Here is a 25,108-nt window from a genome sequence, read left to right on the forward strand (position 1 = left end):
AAATTAATTTATTACTTCCAAAGAAGCTTGAAAACACAGGACTCCTTTTATTCCCATGCATGCCGGAACCTCTCTGTGGGATGCTGGTTGCCTGCCTTCAACTGCCCACAACTGTATCAATGACCTGATTTTTCAGTAGAATCTGTGCTGTACTTTTCCAACACTCAAACCTTTCCAAGTGAAGAAGTAGGGCTCCAGTTGTCTCGTGAGCTATGTGCACTTTGGCTCCACCAGTCCTTTTAAATTGCCTGCTCTCAACACCCTGGCACTCTGGCTATAATTACCTTGTTCAATATCATTAGCAGCATTCTGGGATGGCTGAGTTCACCTGAGGTCAACAGAGCAGTTCCTTTACATGCATGGCAGCAGGACTGAACAGAGCACCCCTGTAGAGGAGATGCAGGGTTCACATGGGACAAGATCACATGTGATCTTGGGCCACATTGGGACAAAGACGTGTTTACTTATTATGCAGAATTCCTTTTTAAGTTAGCAACAGAGAGCTTGCTTATCTAGTAAAGACAGTACTCATCTGCAGTTGCCCATCTCACAAGTTGCTGCAAGCAGCACCACGCTGGTTTGCGTGTGGGACAGGGGTGGAAGGAAGGCAGATCAGACAAGTGGCCACTGAAATGAATAATTTCATTGTCCCTTGTGCTGATGTGCTCCTCTTGAGTGCAGTACGTATTCTTCTTTGTGAGAGCAATTCTTGCTATGAGTAAACAAAATGTAGTACCCACCAGAAGATGATCCTCCCCTTTGTTTTGAGATTATTTGACTTGGATTTTAATTTTACCACCTGGTTATGCAGTGGTAAGTGATGATCAAACATCCTGTTTGGTCCTTCTTCAGAGGAAGTCAGTCACCTGTCTGTGGTGGGACTCTCAGTTAGATGACAAGGAGAATTACTTTTGCCATGGGACTTTGAGGCTTCTTTAGGACTCTGGTTGTTCAAGAGACAGGTCTTCCCAGCCAACTACTCTCTCTACCTATATATGCCACAGTGTATTGTTCACTTCACCAGCATCCTGTGGAGAATCTGAGCTCTCATGCTTCACCTCCTTACCCTGACTCCTAGAGAGCACAAGTTAACCAGGCTGTTTTTCTCTCTTCATGCAGCCGTCTTTTCTCTGGTATGGCTGATGCGAAGTATCCAGACACGATTGCCTTGACATTTGACCCCACCAACCAGTGGCTTTCCTGTGTATACAATGACCACAGCCTGTACGTGTGGGATGTCAAAGACCCGAAGAAAGTGGGCAAGGTGTACTCTGCTTTGTACCACTCTTCCTGTGTGTGGAACATTGAGGTATGTTGTCTACAAGCACAAGTGTTGGATTGTGAGTTGCAGCTGAGGAAGTCATCTGAGGAACTGCCAAATTTGAATGCAACCACTTATTGCAGAGAGAAAGAATTGACTCAAATTTTCTCCTGTGGTTAGTGTGGTTGCTACGTGGCCTGAGTTGGAGCTGGGAACAGTTCTTTTGCTGCATTGCAATGGCTGACCAAAAGCGTGAGGCAGTGTGCTACTGGGAAAAAATATTTCACCGTTAAAAGGTGAGAGGTGGGAGAAGGAGCAGAACTGGACAAAGCTGAATGCAAGGGCTCCTTTTAGAAAACACATAAGGTTACTGCTGACCTCAAAAAAAATTATTTGAGGTCTGTGATGAGCAAGGGCTCCAAAGTCAAAAGAATGAAACAAGTGGTAAGATCTGAAGTCTGATCCATCTTCACTTATTTACCAGAACATGTGGAAGTAGCCTCTCAAGTGGGTGTCATCTTCCAGTCTGTTTAGTTGCCTTTCCCTCAGAGGAACAGAGGGAAGGAAAGGAGGTATAGGAAACAATGTAGTTGTTAATATGTTGAAATATGTTCAACAGTGGTCAGGAAAGAGGGAAGTGATTGAGGACTCTATTATTATTTATTAATTGCACCTCACCATTTCCTTCTGAATTATAAATCGACAGTAGTAGATGAAAGTTGCGAGGTGTTGCATGGTCATTTTTGTATGGTCTTTGAGGTACTCTCTTTGAACTAACTTCGAACTATTAGAAACAAAGGATGCTGGCTTGTTGCTAAGTTGTTAAGAAAATTTTCTATGTTCAGGGAAGCTCAGTGAATGTTTGTTTGAAGTGAATGTGAAGCTCTGGTCTGCAAACAGGTTTTCATTAGAACTGTCTGGCTTTCACCTTTACAAAACAGAGAGGACAGCCCTTTTGTCTCATTTTGTTTTGAAACTTGCTACCACTGTCTAGGATGCCAGGTGCCAGGCAATCTCATTAAGGGTTTGATTTTACCTGCCCTTAGATGTATCCAGAGGTGAAGGACAACAACCAGCCATGCCTCCCTCCTGGCTCTTTCATCACCTGCTCCTCTGACAACACCATTCGTCTGTGGAACACTGAAAGCTCCAACATCCACGGCACAGCCCTGCACCGCAACATCCTCAGCAATGTAAGATCCTAGGTTTTGATCACCTCTTTGCCCTTGGGGTTGGTCTTCCTCATGCACAGGTATACCCAGGTTAAGGCCCAAACTTCTCTGGATCTCTAAGTCAACACAAGCTTCTCTGTAAATTGAGCACAAGTCTGATTGAATGTATGAACCCAGAGAAACATGAAGGGAGTATTGGGTAGAAAGGCAGTTTGTCTGAAATAGAGCTGGGGTCTGTTGCTATTTTCCTAAACCACCCAAGGATTCACCAAGCTTAGTCTCTTCCATGAGGGCCATATGCTTCAGGAGAGCTGTTTCGCTTTTTCTCCATCTCTGTAATATGTAATCACTTATAGATTTGTTTGGAAAAGGTGCATTAAATGAGGCAGAGGTTTGGGAGAATTGAATGAGACAGTTTACACTCACTTCATCTATATAAGAGAGAGGATACTCATATAGAACAGTGATTATGTATGGACATTTACTTCCACTCTCAGTTGTGCTGGAAGATCTGTGGACACATTGCCCTGACCTTAGGAATCAGATAGAAAAATGTCCTGCTCTTTCTATCAGTTCTCAGAAGGCTGACTTGGGTGCTCCCTAGAAGTCTTTCAGATTCCTGCTGTGTGCCCTAATATGCTGTAATCACTAATCCCAGAATTTGTCTGTAGTGCAGGAGATGCTGTTAATTTCTAGCTTGAAGGGGAATCTTGCAAAGGGTCATTGTGAGACACAGTTTTGAAGCTTTCATCTCACAGTATGAAGAGGCTTAGTGCTTGTTCCTAGCAATTACAGCATTATTGCCAATGAAGTGCATAGATTGGCCAGGAGCCCAGTTTCTAAGGCAGATGCTTCGCTTTCATGTTTTGTAACTAGTAAATATTTCTGGGTGTATTGTGTCCCCAGGACTTGATGAAAATCATCTATGTAGATGACAACACTCAGGTACTTCTGGACACTGATTACAACTCAGCAGGAAGTGCAGAGAAAGCAGATGCACAAGTGATGGATACGAAGGTGGGGATACGCACTGTCTGTGTGAGTCCCAGTGGGGAGCACCTGGCCTCAGGGGACAGGATAGGCACTCTCAGGTAATCCCATAAAGCTTCTTATGCAGATTGCAGACTGGTCAGGCATGAGAATCAAAACCAGATCTTGCTGTCTTGCTAATTTTATTAAACATACTGAAATGAGTCATGTTGTGTCTTAGGATATATGAGTTGCAGTCTCTGAAAGAAATGCTGAAAGTGGAAGCCCATGACTCTGAGATCCTGTGTCTGGAATACTCCAAACCCGACACAGGTAAATGCAATTGAGCTGCTTCCTTTTTGCATATGAATATAGCATTGAGCAAGTCAGAATGTCCAGCCGTGGTATGTTAGAATTTTCAGTGGTGAGCTGCTCCTGGATTTTGGAGCAGGCTTGCAGAGTTGGGCCAGTAGAGCCAGACTTTACAAAAAGGCTTCTTTCTCATACTTTTCCTTGGACTATGGTAAGTTGAGATTGAAACTTGTTCTGTTTGTTATTGTAGTGTGAAATCCAGGGGCGTGCCTTTGTGTCCTTCCATGCAGTTTGCTACAGTATAATGCTTTGTGCCTAAGATGACTTGAGAAGCTCTTTTGAAAATGGTCTTGCACTCTTTTTAACTTTATGACAGGTTTAAAACTCTTAGCCTCAGCCAGTCGGGATAGACTGATTCATGTCTTAGATGCTGGGAAGGACTATAGCCTGCAGCAGACCCTGGATGAACATTCTTCTTCCATCACTGCAGTGAAGTTTGCAGGTAGAGAATCATGGCCTCTCTCCAAAGCTGGATTTGAGCACTGCTGTTGTTCCATTGTGGCGGTAATGTAATTTTAGCTACTTAAATACTGGGCTAGGCCAATTTGGAGGTGCAGCTGGGTTTTTTATGCCATCTTTTGTAGCTGCAGTCCTAACAGAAGGTGATATGTGATGATACTTGCCTTTTCCTCTTTTGTTTTCTTCTTCTCTCCCTCCTCCCCACTCAAAAAACCTTTCCTGATTGAAGTCCTCAACATTTCTTTGGAAAGCTGTTTTCCTGTAATGATTTAACTGATGTCAGATGGCTAAATGTTGTTCTTAGTGAGAAGAACTGTGGAACAGTTGTCCAAAAAATTCCCCAAACCAACAAAAAAAAAAGTTTCAGGATTAGCTAGTCACAAGTAAAGTTGTCATTGCAAACCAGTGTAAGACTTTGCATTTGTGGTAATAGAGCATATTGCATCCCCAGCACTCAGTTACCACTGATGGTCAGACACCAGTGTGCTGTATTGTGCTGTTGTCAGGAATAGCAAGGGTTGGCTGCTCTGTCAGGCTAAGCTGGTAGCCAGGAAGGCAGGCAAAGGTAGTAAACCTCCCTGCAGTGGGAAAGTCCCACATTACCTGAACAGGATGGAACAGATCAAGTCCAACTAGATCCACCCAGTAGTCCAGATCACCAGACAAATCCATGGTGATAAGACAGGTCAGCAGTGCACTCTGAAGACTGGACCAGTCTGAAGAGAGTGGTCAGGGTCAGCCACAGTTCAGCACCTGCGAGAGAAGTGTAGCATCACAAGCCCTTGGCAGCAAGGCAGGTTCGAGTTCAAATCAGGAAGCTGAGTCCATGGGTCAGGGTCAGGATTCGGATCAGTGGGGTGCGTGTCCAGGCCCAGGTGTGGTTGCAATGCTGCTGCAGTGTAGCTCAGCTGGGGCTCAAGGATGAGAACCTCAGCTTGAAAATAGCTCCAGAGTGAAGGGACCTCACTGAACCTTCATAGCAGAGGACCCCCAAAGCCACTGTGTGGCTTTTTCAAGTTTTTTTTTTTTTTCCTTGAAGAGCTTCAAGGCGAGCAGAAGTTTCTCTAACAAGTCTGTCTTATCAGTGAGCTGGCCTTGAATGCAGACAGCTGATCTCCCGGTAGATGAGGGAACTGGGCTTAAGGCCTGGCAGCTGAGGCCTTTGTGCTGGTCTGTGAGCCAGGTGCAGGCGTGCTTTAAATGGGTGCAGTTCAAGGACCTGTTTGATATTGGATTAGTTTTCATTACTTTGAGTTGTATCAGGTGTTCCTTTGCTGAAGGAGCAGATTGGTTACAGAAGACTGCTAAGGGAAGAAGGAAAGCCTGACCTTGCAGTAAGAAAGGGCAGCAAGAAACAAGTGACCAACTCTGAGGTCTGAAAAGTGCCCGTTGCCTGTTTTCAGCTCATACCGAGTGTGAACGTGCCATATTGCCATGGAATGCTGTGGCACAGAGAGAGTCAGCACATGAGCATACTGGTGAAGGAGAAGATGGAATTACATCCTAATCTGTTCTATAAAGCTGTATTAGGGCCACATGCACTCTGAGCATTAACAACAAATGCTGTCTCTCAGACAGGGCTTCTGTTTTGCTGCTTACGGAGGAGTCAGGCTTAGCTAATTAGGACTAGAATACATGAGGAGTGTATAAATTGAAACATTTCCTCCACCTTGAATCTGTGTTTATCTTTTGTCTCCTGCTTTTTTGTTCTAGCCAATGATGGGAAAGTGCGAATGATAAGCTGTGGGGCAGACAAGAGCATCTATTTTCGCACTGCGCAGAAGGTAACCTTATCACAGCTTTTTATGCGCTTTTAATTAATAATCTCTACACAAAGGAGCTACTTCAGAGAATGATATCAGAGTTTCTTTATGAGCTTGTTGCTATTTCAGCCTCAGTGTTTCCCACTGACTCGATACAAGAGATTACATTTGGAGAACCAGTTCTGTGAAGTATGCAGCTAGTTCTGGCCTAACCTTTCACAGCAAGATGCAAAGTACAGAGCTGTTAGGATATCTGCTTTTCTTTTGCTGTCAGAGCTATTGTGAGGAGTGGTGAAAGAGTATGGGCTGGAGGGAGGAGTTCATTGTACCTCCAATCCCAGCTGCTCCCAACAGCTCCCTGGGAAGGGTTGTTTTGTACCGGCTGTGTAAGAAGACTCATCTGTATCTATTTGTGTTTAATAACGGGTTAACTCTTTGATTTTGACACGATCTTTGCCCACATGTTTAGACAGGAGAAGGGGTTCAGTTTACCCGAACACATCACATTGTTAGGAAAACCACTCTCTATGACATGGATGTGGACCCAAGCTGGAAATATGCAGCTATTGGATGCCAGGATCGTAACATCAGGTTAGTTTACTTCTCATCTTGAAAATATATTTGCAGTCATAAATGAGGCGGCCCCATTTTCATCATTGTTCCTCTAGGTTCTTTAATACAGCATTTTCAGACAGATCTGAAGCCTCACCTCACACTGTGAGGTTGAACTCTGCCTATCCACTCACTGATAAAAAGCTGTGGATATGTGCAAATGCCCTTGGGACTCTTGGCTTCTCACTGGGTTGCTCTGCAGAGCAAAGCCCTTCTACTGGGAGAGCAAGTGTACCTTTCTTGGCACATCATTGAGCTTTGGGGCAAGAACTTCTGCACTGTGGTAGTTTTTGAAGATATGTCTAGTGAGAAACTGTGAGGTCCTGTGGAATAGCTGGGACTGTGGGAATCTAAAACTGAACTAGGTGTTACTGTCTTTGAACAAGTGGAGTCCATTCTCTGCTCCCTTTTTATCTGTTTCTCCAATCTGTCTTGCTTGTAAGCAAAGGAGTTTCTCTGTAGTTTTGCATCTTCTACTATTGCAGCTGGATGAGATGTTGAGAGTTTTGGTCATAGCTAAATATCACTACTGGTTTAGTATTCTAACATAAATAAAGTGTCTTGCTCTCTTAATCCTTTCCTTTAGTATGGAGCTGCCACAGGTATTTTTACGTCAGGGAGGACTGAGGCTTGATAATAAAGCCTCAAATTTAATTCAGATAATCAGCCTCTACGTTACTTTTGAGGTGGTTTCTTGAACCATTTAAATGATTGATGGTTATACTTCATGAAGATCACTTCCGCACTTCCTGTGGCCCTGTTTCATGTATTTTATGTGGAATGAGGAATAGAGATAGAAAAGGATCCTGGTGACAAAGAGCTCCAGAACAGCACCTGGGTAAACTGAACCATTTTATCTTCTGGCATCCCCTCAGGGTTTTCAACATAAGCAGTGGGAAGCAGAAGAAGCTTTACAAGGGATCCCAAGGTGAAGATGGCACTCTTATCAAAGTAAGCTGTTTTCTTTTTCTTCCTTTTTCATTTTTTCAGCTTTTGCAAATGCAGCTGAGGGCCAAGAAAATGAATCTGAACACAGTAAATTTTTTTTTTGCTTGCTTGCTCCCTACTCTGTCCTTTACCCTGCTGCTGCTTCCTCCCATCTCCATCCTTAAGGGCTGGTAATGTATTTGGGTTCCATCAGCCTAAAACAGGAAAAGAGTCAATAAATCCTGAAGATGATGTATGATTTTTCTCTCTGTCCTGTTTCTGAAGTAAGTCACTGGCCCATGATGTAAAAGCAAGTAGAACTGCACCAGTATCTGTCAGGAGATAATTTAATCCATTTAATTTCATCCTTTACTTTCTGCTCCAGAGAGCTCATTCTGGATTTCTTGACTGTTTTTGTTAGGATTTTTAAGGTGGAGATGCTTGCTGATCAGTGTTTATGACGTGGTTTTCAGAGGGCAAATACAAGTGAAACTCTTTGAGTTGATAAAATTAAATAGCATCTGCCCTGAAAAGCATGGATCTTAGAGTATTGAACAAGCCTGGTAACTGCTTAGAGAGAGTCTGTTCATATTTTCCACCTGCTGAGTGCATCCAGACCTTGGGGTAGGGTAGCATGCCTGCTTCTGCCACTATCCAGGCTTACCCTGGTAAATCAGATGTGTCCAAGATCAAGAGTGATGTCAGCACATTGGGATGTGGAAGAATTGCATTCTTGTCTTTAAAGGGGTAACCAATTCACACAACCAAAATATCTCTCAAGTTAAATTGCCAAACAAACCGCTTCTTTTTTTTCCCCCCTCACTTTTTTTCTTACTTTTTAAACCAAATACTTCTGTTCAGCTGAACAGGTCAGCAGTATTATTATTGGGGACCGGAAGGAATGTCCTATGAGGGGCAGCTGAGGACTTTAGGCTTCTCTAGTTTGGAGAGGAAGGGGCTGAGGGGTGACCTCAGGATGAGAAGAGGATGTGGAGAGGGAGGTGCTGATATCTTCTCCCTGGGATCCAGTGACAGGACATGTGGGAATGGTTCAAAGCTGCACCAGGGGAGGTTTAGACTGGACATTAGGAAGCTTCTTTACCAAGAGTTTGGTCGAACACTGGACCAGGTTTCCTAAGAGAGTTGGTCGAGGCCTCAAGCTGTCAGTGTTGAAGATGCACTTGGTCACTGCCTTTAATAATAAGCTTTAATTTGGTCAACCCTGAATTAGTCAGGCAGGAATAGGTGATCATTGTAGTTCCCTTCCAGCTGAAATTATTGATGAGTGTCAATAACTGGGCAAAAAGGAAGGGGAAAATAATTTTGTTCAGTGTCTTATCTTCTGTTTTACAGAGAAAGATAAGTTCTCTTTCTCTTTGCCTATTATAATTCCTACAAGGTTTTTTATAAGTCAGAGTAATGAAAATGAAAAATTGATGCTACACTTCATTGCTGATAAACTTAGGTGCTTGATTATGTCTTTCTTAGACCAGAAACCATGAAATGGGCTGGTAGCTGGATTTTTTTGTTTTTAACAACCTTTAAGGTTTTTTGTGTTTTTTTTTTTTTTCATGTGTACCTCAAGTGGGGAATCTCAATTATTTTTTAATGTTGCTTTGCTCATTTTTAAGACAGTTATGTAACCAAGGGGATTATGGTTATCTCTGGAATTTAAATTTTTTTGGCCTGTTTTTCTGAGATCATAGTATACATTGCAGTTTAATGAGTAGAACCCAAACAGTGACGCTGGAAGCAAAAGATACAGCAACAAAATAAAAATTAAAGAAAAAACCCAACAACTCACCAAACCAAACCCCATTCTTTAAGTACCATGTTTCTCTTAAAAACCAGACAGTTTCACTCTCAGTTCCTTAAAATTCTGTAAAGAACAGAGCAGGACATTTAGTGACAGTAGTTGTATTTGCTGTATAGTGCGGCTTTAGACCTGGTAAGGCATTTGGAGGGGATTTTATATTTGATCCGAGATAAAGCAACCAATGGATGCATATGAAAAAACAAACAAAAAACAAACTTGTCCAAAAGTGGGAGTTGCAAATGCTGAAGATTTGACGGTATCATTGCCAAAGACTGTTTCTTGGCAGTGTTTAGTTCTTTTTCGATTTCTTCCTCAAGACTGGAATCTTTTAAATTTCACTTAACTCTGTCAGCTCTGATTTCTTTTTCTTTTTCTTATGGCTGGAGGACGAATGTTTTGGGGTGTGTTTGGGGTTTCTTATGGTTTTGTTTTGATCTTAACATAGAAGTAAGACCTCAGTGGTTAAAAGAAGGTAGAAGAGAGAGGTATAAGTCTGTCCGTTGGTGGTGATGTTTTCACAGTCATGAAGGCATTTAATGCGTCTGTAGTCTCTGATTAGGTTGGAGATAGCCTTAAAAGTTTAGTCAGATTGGAGATTTGTCCTGGGATGCTGGATAGTCTAGTATTCAATTGGAGTGGGAGCTACTTGCATTTTATTCTGTTAACTACTATGACTGTCTTTGGTATTCTGGACCATTTTCATGTGGTTTGAAGGTACTTTCTCACCAGGTCTTTGCATTCCTCTTTTCTCCTAAACCAGGTGCAAACAGATCCCTCTGGTCTTTATATTGCAACCAGTTGTTCTGACAAGAACCTGTCTATCTTTGATTTCTATTCTGGCGAGTGTGTTGCAACCATGTATGGACATTCAGGTAAGGCACATTAACTTCTGGAAATGCATTTTTTTCTGGTGATGACTATATAGTTAGGGTCCGATACTAATCAAAGATTTCTGAAGGTTTCTCACCACTAAAGTTTACCTGATTGGTATTTTTGAGTAGGTTGTAGCTAGAATTACTTGTAATAGCTTATTTCATTGCAATTTCAACTTTTGCATTTTGCACACAAGCACACACATTTGTCAAGCCATGTATTTGTTTACACGTTTTTTCTATTAGGCTATAAAGTAGTCTGTGTTTTTTCAGAGTATATTGAGTTTCATTATGACATAACCTCAGCTCATACCTTGCAGGAACTATTCTATCATAGGCAAGAAGAAAATTCAGTCTTCAAGTATGTTTTTCCATGGGATACCCTTTCCATGTCAAGCCTTGGTTAAATGGTTATGGTAATTGGGGCATATTGATCTGTGAGGTGTGTTGCCTTTAATCAGAATTTGAATTACTGAGTACAGATAGGCTATTTGGCTAATGATCTCTTCTGTCCATTGGAATAATTCAGGGAAGATTTTTTTTTTTCTTGTGCTTTATTTTACACAGAGATTGTAACTGGGATGAAATTCAGTAATGACTGCAAACATCTGATCTCTGTTTCTGGTGACAGGTAAGAGGTGTTTGCTTGTTTGTGATATCGGCTCATTCCATCTCACATGGATTTAATGTGTCCTTAAGGAGCGTAGATTTTTATTTTTTTAATGAAGGATGTTTTATGTATTCCAAATAAACCTCGGAGCTTTCTGAACCCTAAATATGTACTGTTGGTACAGTTCACAGAGCTTATGTTATCCTTCCATGGAATGAGACATACAGTGAAGTACTTCACTTTTCTGAGTGTAAGTACTATTCCCTGCTGGAAAGGAGACAGAGATATGGCCAGTTTCCTGACCAGCCTTCAGGTTTGTAGTGTAAGGCAGCTTGTGCTATTTTTACCAGTGGTGCCAAAACTTTTTCTTGCAGTACTCCTGCAAGTTTCACCAGGTGAAAGTGCCTGTCTAACACCGAAATGGACAGGCTTGTCCCCACTTTTTGGTCCTGTCTGTAGGGTTCTCTTTGCCACTCCCCTGAGTCAGCAGTGATGCAGTTGGCCCCTCATTCAGCTGATTTAGGTCACTCCCTCCAGATGAGTTTTCTGCTGATTTAGTGGGCTAAATCAGTTCACTAAAAGCTTGAGTAATCACCAGACTGAGCCCAGGGGAAAAAGGAGAATATATGCCTAGTATGATGATTGTAGAGGGGAGTGGGCCCACTATTTCTGGAATCAATGAATCAGCTGAACCGAATAAAATTTTTCCTTTGAGAAAGGAGTGCTATTGCAAGTCCAGAGCAACCCAGATTCTCTCTCTTTTTCTTTTTTTATTAATAAAACACAACTGAATTGGAGAGAGAGTTTTGGAGGGTAAGTTGTTACAGAACATACAATATGTCATCTTAAATCTCATCAGTTGGTTATTACTGTCTTTCAGTAAAAAATTAAATAATTTAGTTTTCCTCTTTACCTTTCACGTGTGTAAATAGGTTAGGGAAAAAATTACTGGGGAGAGAGTCTTTTTGTTGTAGACTTCCAAAAAATTCCAGAAACATGGAAGGTTGGAAGTCCCCAGTGATCCTTGTGATTTAGTGCAGCATTCCCTTGTTGACGTTTTCATGAGCAAAAAGGTAATTTTCTTCACTAAGGGTGTGGAGGAGGTGGATGAGAAATGAGAAAAGAATTCACGAGGAACTTTGCTTAAGGAGATGAGAAAGCATATTTTTTCAAAGGAGAACGGGGAAAATAGTCTGTTCACACACAACAGCATGTGCAAAGAATAAAACTGAGAATAGAAGGAAAAACTGAGATGAGAAAGGGCACAAGGACTGTGAGACTCATGTAGAGAAAAGTACTGCAAGGTAAGAAAAAAGCCGAATCAAAACGCCTCCCCCCACTGCAAACCCCAGCAAAAGGGGTAGGTGGGAACATGTTTTTTTAGAGTTTGTGTTGAATGCCAGTGTATTCACAAGTTCATGTTGTTTGCTGTTTATCTCTAGGTTGGATAGCTGTGGGAGTGGGATAAATGAACAAGCCAGATTTGCTTTCAGAATTTTGTTTCCTCCTTTTCAGTAGTTTATCAGCTGCAGATTATGGCTGTTACTTCAAGAGAGGTGTTGCTTGAGGGGAAGCAGCTGCTTGCCCCATGTTGCCATAGTTCCCAGACACAGTGCCTCACCCCTTTCTTCTGGATGAAAAGCTTAGGTGGGAGGATGACAATGTGTTCCCTGTCAATGGGAAGCATCTATGTGATTTCAGTAGCTGGGAGGGATGCTCCTAAAGCGTGACACTGAGGGCAAGAAGGGAATTTTAAATTTTTCATTAAAATCTTCACGGGCTGCAAAAAAGGGTTTATGTTTTCTTTTTGTGTGATATGGAAATTGAAACCTTTTGAAGTGTCTCCTCATGAGAGATAAAATATAGAGAAGATTCAGGCATTCGGGATCCTGACCATTTTGACATTTACCTCATGCGAGGGAGACCAAATTTTGTGGTCATTGTTCAAAATGGCAAAGCAAATTAATTTTTACGGACTATCAAGAAAGAAGAAAAAGTCACTCATTGAAAAATCTTCCTTGAATTGGAGTATACCCATGAGTATGGAGGCAATGATGGGTCTTGAAGAAGTGGATTAAATCCTCCTTCGATTCAAAGTAGAGTGCAGGATTTTATAAGTGAAAGCAAAAGCACGAGCTCTATTTCTACATCAGTGTAAGTACACCCAGCTAGACAGGAAAGATGGCTGAGATGAAAAGAATTAGTTAGCACTGAGGTTAAATTTCAAAGACCGTGCTGGTTGTTTCACTTTCTAGTGGCTGAAGAAGAGATACAGTATTCTCTAATGTGATGAGGAATATATTTTTTTTAAAAAGCTGAATTTATGAAGAAATTAATGAAATGAGACCACACTGTTTCCCTTTCTTAAATGCTTTCAAATCCATTGACCAAATTCAATTAAATTTCACAGAATATTCTGAGTTGGAAGAGACCCACAAGGATCATCAAGTCCAGATCTTAAGTGAATGGCCCGTATGGGGACTGGATCCATGACCTTGGTGTTATTACCACTATGCTCTAACCAACTTAGCTAATGGCCGTATAAATTCCTCAGCAGTGCCCTGGAGGGAGTCCAAGTAAAGTAGCAGGAGCACCCTGACTGCAAAAAGTACTGCCACGTAACAGTTAAGCTTTTTACACCATGGAGACTCCGTGGAATGGTGGACATCAGTAAGGCCTTACCCGTGGGGGTAGTTGCAATCAGATGCTGCAGCTTAGCCACAGTTAGAGGATGCAAGGGACATCTGTATCCTTCTGACTGCTGAGGGACCTGTTATGGCATTTCCTTCAGCAACTGATCAGATAGTCAAATAAAGGTATGGGATCAGAGATGAGTCTGTGCAAATACCTTTGCAGTTGCTCTTGTTCACAGGGAGTCTTTGCCAGGCAGGTTTTTGTCATGAGGCTTGGGATGGGATTGAGTTTCTGTTTCTGCATGTATCTCCCTGCCACAGACAGAAGGGCTCTTGTTTGTGTCTGCAGAGAGAATTAGTATCAATAAACTAAACTAAGACTTGATCTCAGCCTCACCTTTCCCTCTTTCAGCTGTATCTTCATCTGGCGTCTGAGCTCAGAGATGACCATCAACATGCGGCAGCGACTGTCTGACATGAAACAGAGAGGGAAGCAGGCAGAGAAGTCTCCTCCTCACAAGGCAGCTGGACTCATGAGGTGAGCAGAGCAGACTGAGAAGAGGTGGGTGGCTGGCTTTGTAGGATGGGATGTGAACAGTGCACTGTGCACTGGGATTCAAGTGTAAGGTTTCTGCTGTCTTCACTGATAGTGTCTTCCAAAAGTTCTCTTATTCTTCTGTTGGATTTACCATGGGTTTTGTGCCCTCCTTCTTTGGATATAGAAACCAGACTGTGATCTTCCAGACAGACTTATTTAGTATGCTTCACTGATTGAAATGTATATACAATGCCTCTTCTGTCTTAATTTAGTTTAATGATATGGTTAGAAACTTGAATAAGCAGTTCACCTAGGAATACTGAGGATGGTACATGGCATCCCACCAAGGAAGCTATGATCCTTCGTGAATAAAATTCTTTGGACCTAAGCTGAATGAAATTTAAAGGCTCTTTTCTGTGGTGTCAGTAGTGAAGTATACCTGTGAGCTGTACGAGTTTGCTATGTTGATCATAATTCTGAAAGAGTCCTTACAATTGTACTGTTTCTTTGTTAACTGTTTTCTGGAGACTTTGAAAAAACTCACCTAAAATAATTATAATATAAATAATAAATATAAAAATAATTTAAATGGGAAAAGCTCTTGGCAGCTAAATTGTATTACTATTTTTTGCTTGGTAAACAACGTATCTAAAAACAATCTCTTACAGCCTACAAGCTGAATAGATCTAAATTTATCTGGTGACCTTTCTTTAAGAAGTGGTGCTTCTGTTTTTAAACAGAACAAGAGTGACAGGGGATTTTTGATTATTAGTGTAACGTATTCAGTTTCTCTGTAGTTGGTAAGTAGCTGAGACTAGTTTGACTGTAAGCAGCGTAGAAGAGAGTCCTGACCAAGCTGATATGAGATCATAGTGGGGAAAAAAGAATAAACCCAGGTGTGTTTTGGGTTTTTTTTTGTTGTTGTTTTTTTGTTTTGTTTTTTTTTTTTTTTTTAAATTTTTTTTGTTCCTATGTTCCACAAGTTTCCTCCTCCAAATGACTACAAATTGAGTACTGGATATGAAAGTACCAAAGCACTGGAGGATTTACCACACTAGTTGTTGAGTATTACGAGGACCTCCCCACTCCCTTTGGGAGCAAGCAATGTTGAAACAAGTCTGTCTGCATAGTTTTGTTTTGGAAAGCCTTAATCTCCTCATTCTTGAAATGAGTCTTGTCTAATAAGTGTTTTCAGTAACGATGCTGGGAAAACTCAGGAAGCCTTAGCCAAAATTCTACATCTGTCAAGCAATGTGCTTATTATAGCAGTCTCTCCATTATTCCAGCAGCTGCAGCCTTGCCCTACCAAGGCTCAGCCTGTGGCAGATAATCCCAGTCCTCTTCTGCGTGAGGTGATACTTATTTCCATCACAGATGCTTACTGAAGGGTGGTGCTAGTGCCACGCCAAGCCCACAAGTTTATTAAACTTGTTTGGTAACCTCTTTGCAAGGCTGGAATCTACTTGTCAGCTTTGAAAGCTTGTTTTCAGTTTTGATCAACCGCTGTGGTAACTGGAGATCAGCAAAGACATAACTCCTGAGCATTTTGGATTGGGACTAAAGATGGAAGAAGAGCCTATTGGACCAGCATTATTGAGGTGGGAGAAGGAAAACTAATGAACTTGAGTAAGATTGGTTTTCTAGATGCCCTGTACCTGTTCTGGTTGTGTTTCCAAAGTCTCTCTGTGTAGGTTGCAGTAGAGAGTTGAGTTGTGACTTGTGGTATAAAGTTGTTGTCTTGAAAGACTGACAGTATGGGAAAGCTCCCTGCCTGGTGATAAGTCATTTTTCTACAAGACTTTCTCTAGAACAAGATTACTAGAATTCAGTGGGGGATGTAACACATTCTGATAGTTCTATGAGTGTATGTACAGGGTGAATAAACAAAATACTATTGGGGTAACAAAACTGATCTGATGAGGCAGTGGGAGCTGAAGATTTTCAATTCAAGACAGTGCTGTTTGTCCAGTTGCAACCGTCAGGGCAGGAATTGACCCAGGCGAGTAACACTGGGAGTGTAAATACACAGAAGATACCTTTTTGGGTCAAACCAGTGCTCCATGAAGCCCAGTATTTTGCCTGTGACAGTGGCAATGGAAGATGCTATTTAGTGAGACACTGTGTGAGCCTTGCTATATGAACCTTTGTGGTCTGTTGGCTTCATGCTCAATTGTTATCTCAGGGATGTTAGGAAGAACTCCTCTACCTGTTCCCTTTAGTATTTGGCCCATTGTCCACTGAGTTTGTATAAATTCTTTTTGAACTTTGTAATACTGTCTGTCTCTGCAGCCTTCTTTTGTGACAAGTTCCAGGAGTTCACTGCTCTCTGTGGAAAGAAGGACTTTTTTGTCTCTGTTAAAACACATCCTACTAGTTTTGTTGAAAGCCCTTTGCTTCTGAATATTGTGAACTTTGGTGAACTGTCGTTCTGCATCCAGCTATCAGTAGTGCTCATGGTTTTGTAAACCTTTATCATAACCTCTCTTCATCCAACCTCCTCTCTGAACGGAAGAGTCTCAACATTTTCAGTCCCTCCAAAAACTTTTAGAGAGACTAATGTTTCTCCTCTGAGTGATATCTCTGACTCACCTTTATGGGGCATTGTATTATCTTGGAGCTGGTCAGACCTATATGACCCACAGTTCTCCACAGTGCACCTGAGAGCCTTTCAGTTCTGCCTCTAGTTGTGGTAATTGCAGATGTGTGCTTTTTTCTGAACACGAGGAGCTTTGATAGTTGAGGATAATAGAACTTATACTCAGCTGATATTGCTGGTACATATTGGTTTAAGGCTTTTATATTTTCAATAAAGGAATCGTGTAAAGGCCATTTAATAGGGTTTTGAAGTTGATCCAAGTATGCATTTATAGTTTAAAAAAGCTTGTCTCAAATTTTTGGAAGGGAAGTTTTAAATTGATTTTACTATGGAATATTTGCAAGGTTTATAGTCATGTTTCAGCTGAGCATTTATATTTTTTTTACATTAATTTTAAAAATCACATTTCTGTTGCTTTTCTTGAAGCTCTACTATAAATAGCAGGAGATAGAAATGTTATCCACATTAAATTGCCTAAAAATTATATATGTATGCTGAAGAAGTACTGTGTGCTGTCAGATATATTTGGAAAGAAGAGCTCCTTATCAGATTCTCAGTGGGTCCAGGAAAGCTGTGTTGTTTCCAGGGCCCAGAGTGGCTTTTGATGCCCTATCAGAAATGGTGCCTGAGTCTGTGATAAACTACTGCAATTATAACACCAGGGAAACTCTGAAGTCAGCAGCACTGTGATCTTTCTGTGGGGAAAAGCAGAGTAGCTTTCTTTTTAAAACCCTTAGGCATTTGAGGGGGAAGCAAGGGGACACAATCTGCTAGGGATACCTACCACAAAGGATGTTACAGTTTCATAAATATGTCCCTAAAGCTGAGGATTTAAGTAGCACAAGATTAGAGTGGGAGTGCTGAAAACATACCTCTTTAAATGGATAGTTGCCATTCTTGTCTGCTCTGTTTTGTTTTAAGAAAAGAAAACAAGGTTTGATTCAGGTCATACAAAAGTATACAGAGTGCCTGTTATCAGATGTCTTAATACTAGAACTCCATAAGGACATGTGACACTTGTGAATCTATATATATGTCCTGAAGACTTTCTAACTGAAGGACCTTCCCTGCCATTGACCCTGTACTGTCTGACCCTTCAAAAACTAGGAGCAACTAGCTCTGCTGACCTGTACAGAAAAAGATTCAGATTGTAGCAAGGTGGGAGTTTGCCTCTTCTCCCAGGAAACTAGTGGTAGGACAAGGGGAAATTGCCTCAGGTTGTGCCAAGGGAAGTTCATGTTGGACATTAGGAAAAATTTTTTCACTGAAAGAGTGATTAAGCATTGGAACAGGGTCCCCAGGGAAATGGTGGAGTCACCATCCCTGGAAGTGTTAAAAAAAATGATTAGACGTAACACTTCATGATATGATTTAGTGGGCATGGTGGTATTCAGCCAAAGTTGGACTTGATGATCTTGGAGGTCTTTTCCAACCTTAATGATTCTATGATACTAGAACAGGTTAGTTCCTTAACAAAGAAGAAGATGAGCAAGGACAATTAAAACTTGCTTTAAGTGAGTCACTTAATGAGAATTGGACATGACTGTACATGCTATTCTGGAATAGCTACTGTGAAACATTCATTCTGGTATAATGATGCTTTGGGGTTTGGCTGAACCTGCTCTCAGTGGGAATTCAGCAAAACCCAGAAGTCTTACTCCTTCGTTTTCAAAATGCTCCCTTGTGGTGCTTATTTGGAAACAGCTCCGGTGCTTGAAAACTCACTGTACATTACTCTGACTCCCATCTAAGCATGAAAAAGAACTGAGGAAGAGTATTGAGGAGATGTGTGCAACAGAGGGGCTTAGAAGAAATTCCAAGTACAAATGGGAAGGCAAGGAAAGAAAGGAGAAAGTAGTGAAGTTTGAATTGAGGAACTGACTTTGGCAAGAACAACAGTTAAAACACTCAAGACCTTGGAAACCTAGGTTTCATTTCAGGAATATCTCAGTTTCAAGTTGGTGGGCCTAAGGTCCTTCTGAAAATCCCATCAGTCATCTCCCTTCAAGTTAAAGGACTGAGTTTGAAAAGCATACTTGACTTGTAAAAAGGTGGATGTGGAAGAGGGGTATGAATTTTTGCTGGGATAATGCAAGATAATCTTGCATTTGTATCAAACACATGTGACTTCATAATTTGTTTATCACTTCCTGTGAGGTAAAAAAACCCACCCATCTGACTTCCAAAATATGTTTTACATTCTATTACTCTACTACTTGAAGAGTACTGGAACATGACTTTTCTCCTCTTACTAATTTTGTCAGTCACCGTCCGATGGACAGGGGCCGTCTTTCTATTTGTAACATAATACACATGGATAGCAATCTTCCCTTCTCCATTTACACCGATGACAGTACACAAAGGAGTTTAGCAAACACATAATCTTGCCTTGCCATACCGTCTCATTATATTGAGGTATTCAACCAGTTAGATGTTACAATGTCTAATAATCTAACCCTTCTGTCTCAATAAACTCCTCAAACAACCATGATGAAAACAAGCAGAAGGATGCAATCGAAGTTACTGATACAAAGTTAATATTGCCTATCACATTAATATACGTCATAGGATGAAACATGACATAACCTCAAACATACTCTGGGGCTTTTGGACTTCGTTGGGATTCACCTGCTTAGACACAAGAATCTGAGAGTGATAAGATGGGCGCATGAGGAGACAGTAGAAAAGAGAGAGACTGACAAATGTCAAAAGTAGATGAGGATGGCCAATTAGAAACTGTTTCACTTGAGAACTCTGTAGGCTACAATCAGTTTCACTCTTCTTGCCTGAACACCTCAAAGCTCATCTGAAATGGTTGGGCAGTTGTTGCTCAGACACTCCTAATAAAATGGAAATTAATGTTCTACCACTAAACAGGAAGAGAAAAGATTAAAATATCTTAACTGCTTCTTACCATGTTTCAATACTGCGTGTTATCTGTAAGCTGCAGGAGAACGGTCCCTTGCCAGACTGCTCTGTATTTGGTGGATGAGCTATTTTCGTTTCATGAATAATGCTTGGCACTCAACACCCACCAGTGATATCGTATAAATGTCACTAATGATGAGTTTGGCACTCTAGCTCAAGGCTATCGAGTGGGTGCTACTCAGATGTATTTGTTGGGGATTCTTCTTTCTTCAATTATTGTCCAAAGGGGGTTACTTCGTTTGGTTCTGTGGACTGGAGGGGTGAGGGGCGGAAGGGGAGGAGGAGAAAAGAGAGGGAGGATAAAGTTTGGTGTTGGTGAGTGTCCTTGATTGGTATTGGAAACTACTGTGCTGGGAGTGCATTTTAGGTCTGTGTGGTAAAACTTGTCTTGATCTACTTTAATCAAAGATGTGCCCAAAATATGTTTTACATGATCCTTGTGCTTGAAGACTAAAATAGGCAGCGTGATGCTCTTACGGTGTGTGGGCTGTGCCTTCAGGTTCTGCCTGGTGCAATCCTTGAAATGAACCTGTCTTTTATGGGATAATTTGCCATAAACAAAGTTACTTTCAAAGAAAGACTATGTCTGACATTTTTGATATGTAAAACAGTTTCAGAGAGGAAATGCTTAAGGGTGGGAAAAATATTTGCCTTTTAAATATGGTCTATCATCTTGACCTTATCAATTGGCAGAGGCTGAAATGGAAGGCCAAGTTTCATTCCATTTGACTTTCTCAGATTTGTTTACTTCTGTGCTGATTTCCGTCATCCTTCCATACATAAGAGATGATTGCTGTGGCAGGGTCTACACAACTTTGTGCAGGATTTAGCTTACCCTGCTTCTCAGGTGGGTTGTGCTAGAGCACAGGCTGTGTGGGAGAGTTGAGGCAGCCTGCTGAGTGTGGATGGAGATAAGCTGTAGAATTGGTGTAAGGGTTGAAATGGTAAGCAATTCTTGTCATGGACTATAATACTCCTTCTAATTCCTGCCTTCCAGGCACGAGTCCATCTCTGCCCTGTCCTCTGTGCCTGCACTCTCATCAGACAGTGACAAGGATGGTGAAGATGAAGGGAATGATGAAGATGAGTTACGTGGGCTGCAGTCTCTCCACATTCAATCCAACTGCAACACTGAGAGAGACTCAGGTATAAATGGGAGAGGAGCATGGGCAGAGATGGAGGAAAATGGCATGAATGTGAAGGGGGAGAAGATGAGAGATGCTAGCTTAGAGATAATAAGTTATGGGCAGAAAGAGAAAGACCAAAACAGAAATAGATGGATAGATAACAATGGGTAATGTGGAGTTGCCCATTCCTGCATCTGAAGAGGGGTACTGTTCAGAGTTCTATTTGGTTCTCTAATTAGAAGTTCAGTTGTTAAATTGCCAAGTTTCTTGCTAGTTCCAACTGGCCAAACAAATTTTGAATTAGCTTCATGGGCTTGGGTCTACAAGCTATTGGATGTCTGTAGAAGCCAAAAGAGATCTCATGGTGGCTTCTGGAGGTGTCTAATAAAACTTACAGTAGAGATTACCATTATTAATTTGATGTATTTTTACCACAGATGCTACAGTGTATTGGTCCAAGCCTTTGGGAGGGCACTGCATTGTGGCAAGTGTTCTGCAGTGGGACTACTGAGTCAGTAAAAATCTTACATGAAATAGTATGTCTCCATAAAAATTTTGATACAATGATTTGGTAGTCTGTAGGAAAGCATGTACTGACAGTGGTTCAAAAGCTGTAAGAATACTGCCTTTGAGGAAAGATGAGATAGAAGGTTGTTCAAAAGCTGGACTGCTGGCCAAGGATGTCAACTAGCTGTATATGTTTTTACCTTTCCAGATCCAGACCTTACCCTCTCAAGAAGCCTTTCCCATTGGGAAATGAGGAGGGTGAGTTACTAAACCTTCAAATTGTTTTTCTTGTCAGAGAAACTGAAAAAAAATTCCCAGAGATTAAAAACTGCATTTGCACAGGTGGGAAAGGTACAGCTGCGATGGGAAACCATTGAGAAGCCTCTCTCTGAAAAGTGACCTGGGGATGGCAAAATAAATCCTAGTTTGGGAGACAAGGGAGTTTAGAGGCTAGAGTTTCCCTTGGGATTTTTAAATCAGTATCTTTCCATCAGATGTTTTGCTTTTTCTTCTTCATTTTTGATCTGAATTTCCTGTGGTACTGAAGCTGTTCACATACTTGGATCTGAGCAAGACATTTAAATACGTTCAATTATGCAAGAAGCAGCAACGGAAGTATCATCTTTACTTAATGCTGTATGATTAAAGGTGGATTTTAAGCTATCCCACAGATGGTTTGGGGGCTTTTATGTAGATGGTCATAATTGTGTTTTTCTGTGAGTTTTGTGGTTCTTTTCTCCTGTTTTTCCGTCAGCAAAACTCAATCCTTAAGGCTGTCTGTCTTTCAATTTCCTTCAGGCCAAAGAGATAGCGGCAATCCAGCGCTCAGAGGCTCCGATGAGTAAGATGCCCCGGCAACGTGGGCGCTGGTCCCAACCAACCAGCAACATAGAGATGACCGTGAAATCCATGCTTGACTTGCGTCAGTTGGAGTCCTTCTCTGTTTCCCGTTCTCCAAGTCGAGACTCGCTGTCTCAAAACAGCAATGGGGATGACAGAGAAGAGCATGCTGGCCTTCCTGTGCACATCAACAAAGTAAGGGCCATAGTGCTCTGAGGAGATGAATCTACTCTGAGAGCATCTGTCCTGTATCTATTTGTTATTACCTACCTTTATTACTAACTGATGCCATTCTCTTTATCATTAAAGGTGTTCTAAATGACTTCTGAGAAACTTGTTTAGATAACTCTTTTTGTAGTTAGTATTCCTGCAGTGTGTGATTCTTCCATCTTATAGCAGAGACTGTATGGGATCAAGTTTCTTTTCAATGACAGGAAGACCTCATGTTTTCTTTTAGTTTTGATTATTTGTGTCAAAAACAAGCTGAGAAGCTGAGCTCTGAATTACAGATGTGTACCTGATTACCTGTTAGTTCACTCTCCTAGGGAGCAGTTTCTTGACTCTAGTAGCCACTGAAATGTGGCTTATATGATTCCCTTTGTTGTGGGCTGTGCTAGATTAGTAAATTCTTTTTAATCTTTGTATTGATGGGTCACAGCAACTAATGTGTGCTCATACCTCAGAAAGCTAATGGCTGTTTTCCAGTAGCAGTCTGTCCCAGTGCCTAACTTAATCAGGGTTTTTCCTTCCTTTATAACTGCACAACTGAGAAAAGGATTGGGCTTGCTGTGTGCAGTAGATAATTTTTTCAGCTGTGGCCCAGTTTTATGAATCATGTCTGATCGGTTTATAGAAGGAAATGGAGGAACATGCTGTCACATGGCTTATGTTCCTGATGAGTGGTCGAAGAGTACTTTACCAAGGAATCTTAGGGGGTTGCAAACAGGAGACAAAACAGGAAAGCACAGCAGTCGTCTGATAAGTTTAGTAAATAAGGAACAGAAAACACATAGGAGTGCTGTGTTTTCTGATCTCAGATTCCTGTGCTGTAATGCATACTTTCTAGCTCTGCACAGCACTGGCTGACTTAAGGAAAAACTCTGGAAATATCTAATCTTCTCTCTCTTTAATTAAACCAGGTTAGCAGCTCAATACCTCCCGAAGATAACGGGTCTTGTGTGCGACCCCAAGTGATTCGGCTTGTGTCTTGTGAAGAGGGGATTTTCTCTCAGGAGCTGGAACCTTCAGAGAGTGAGGAATGTGTAATCTACCCTGAGCAAGATGAAATCCATCCCACAGACTCTAGCAGGTTAAAAATAAGCTCTCTGCTCTGCATGGCTTAGATGTTTCTGTTCTGGTTTTCTTGCAGTTCGTGTGGTAACTTGTATGAGTTGATTGATGTCAGGCATGTTTAGTTGAGAGTTTAATGTCAGACGGATGCTAAAGAAATATGAACCTAAGAAGGCACCATTAAAATAATTTTCCTTCAAGGAAACTGCACATTAGCAGTCTCCTCCAAGTTTTTTTTTTTTGTTGAATAAACAACTTGGGAGCAGCCTTTTTGCTTTCTCCCTTATCTGGATTGAAATAAGCAAGAGAGAACTTGGAAGCTGGAAAACCACCTGACAGTGACACGTATGTAGCAGTGAAATATCTGTCCAGGAGAAATGGCAGAACACTTATTTATGACAATTGGGAAAGAATTTAACAAATGTAGTATGTGATGACTCTTCTATTGGAAATAGAATGGCTTGCATGATATAGATGGAATGGAAAAGGACACTGAAAACAGTGGAGACCTTTTTTATTCCTCTGCTGTTTCTTCTGTTTTAATTTTATGTAATTCAATTTTTCTGTGCTCCATTTTATTTTCCTTCCCTGAATTTTATTCTCCCCTTCCCCTCTTAACCTGGTGCTAATAGCTGTTTAATTCCCTTTGTCTTCTCCTGTTCTGTTAAAAAGAGTGGGCTGATAGCTTTAGACAGAATTTATGCAACAGTGCATGCCAAGACTTTGCAGTTGAAACTGCTAGGTTTCACCTAGTTTCTCTATTTTTCATTTTCAATTTTATTATGGTAACGTTTGGACAGAGTAGACTCATGTGCTGCTCCATCATGTAAGAAAGGAAGGCCCTCTGGTGATGTTGAATACAGACTGGACACATCTCAGTGTACATGGAGTTTGTGAGCTGCCAGGGGTAGTTGCTGTTGGGTGACTTCTACATCCTACCTTGAAATGAAGTACATTTGAAACCAAAGTATTTCATAACGTGGAAAACTGAAGTCCTTAGGCATCAGTCAGAAGAACAGTGCTGGTGACATTTGACAAAATAAGATTCATGAAATCATGGCAGAAACTGGGAACCCTGCCCTACGAGATTGTATTTTCGCTAAATTAGTCTTTATCTAACCCAGAATCTTCTATATTTTGCATCGGAGAAGTTGCCCAAAGAAGCAGGTCATGAACATGGAAAAAGTAGTGTATTAGAGCTTAAATCTGTGGCAAACTAAAGTTTCTCTCATGCAGGTATAGGCCTGGTTTTAGTCCCTTTCTCATCACTTAGACCTCTACATTTGTTCCTCACCTGTGGTGGGAATCAAGCCAGGGCAATGCAGTGCTGGTGCCTGGTAATCGTGGGAACTGACAATGCCCAGAAAGTCAGACAGTCCCCTTGGGACTTCACTGTCCAAGCTTAATGAAATGCAAAAAATATACTGTATTTTAATGAGAGAAATCAACTTCTTTTTCTCTTTAAAGCCTTACATTTGTAATCAAAGGTGTTACTAACACAGGTAAGGCCTTATTAAAGTTAAAATGTGTTTCTTTATGTGTAAAACAAATATCTTTTCTAGTGCTGTATCTTCCTGTCTCTCTTGTAGTGAGTTCCAGGTAAAAGCATTGCCCCATGGGAAGCTATGTAGAGGTTATCACAGTAATGGATGCCCAGACAAGCACAGTCCGGACAGTGCTTGCTCTGTAGATTACAGCAGCAGTCGTCTGTCCAGCCCAGACCATCCAAATGAAGGTAAGATGCAAAAACATTATAAATGTATTTATATGTGAACTCTTCATGAGGTGAACTGAGGCCACACTCCTATTAGTCACA

The 25,108-nt window shown here is 41.2% G+C and overlaps 1 protein-coding gene across 6 annotated transcripts in view; it reads left to right on the plus strand.

Annotated features, from left to right (window-relative positions):
- Positions 1-25,108, plus strand: part of MAPKBP1 (mitogen-activated protein kinase binding protein 1) — a 102,342-nt gene that overhangs the window by 62,803 nt on the left and 14,431 nt on the right. For 5 of the 6 annotated variants that reach the window (XM_027706710.1, XM_027706700.1, XM_027706705.1 and 2 more), the window contains 16 exons: positions 1,120-1,309; positions 2,308-2,454; positions 3,340-3,524; positions 3,644-3,735; positions 4,091-4,216; positions 5,947-6,017; positions 6,466-6,587; positions 7,484-7,559; positions 10,112-10,223; positions 10,791-10,854; positions 13,879-14,004; positions 20,526-20,674; positions 21,371-21,420; positions 21,961-22,197; positions 23,142-23,311; positions 24,882-25,027. In XM_027706710.1, coding sequence (XP_027562511.1) covers positions 1,120-1,309; positions 2,308-2,454; positions 3,340-3,524; positions 3,644-3,735; positions 4,091-4,216; positions 5,947-6,017; positions 6,466-6,587; positions 7,484-7,559; positions 10,112-10,223; positions 10,791-10,854; positions 13,879-14,004; positions 20,526-20,674; positions 21,371-21,420; positions 21,961-22,197; positions 23,142-23,311; positions 24,882-25,027 — 2,063 coding nt within the window. The remainder of the gene's footprint in view (positions 1-1,119; positions 1,310-2,307; positions 2,455-3,339; positions 3,525-3,643; positions 3,736-4,090; positions 4,217-5,946; positions 6,018-6,465; positions 6,588-7,483; positions 7,560-10,111; positions 10,224-10,790; positions 10,855-13,878; positions 14,005-20,525; positions 20,675-21,370; positions 21,421-21,960; positions 22,198-23,141; positions 23,312-24,881; positions 25,028-25,108) is intronic. The other variant, XM_027706714.1, reaches the window with a different exon arrangement.

The sequence above is a fragment of the Neopelma chrysocephalum genome, unplaced genomic scaffold (genome assembly GCF_003984885.1).
Source record: "Neopelma chrysocephalum unplaced genomic scaffold, ASM398488v2 Primary Assembly neopelma1_24, whole genome shotgun sequence".
NCBI classification, from domain to species: domain Eukaryota; kingdom Metazoa; phylum Chordata; class Aves; order Passeriformes; family Pipridae; genus Neopelma; species Neopelma chrysocephalum.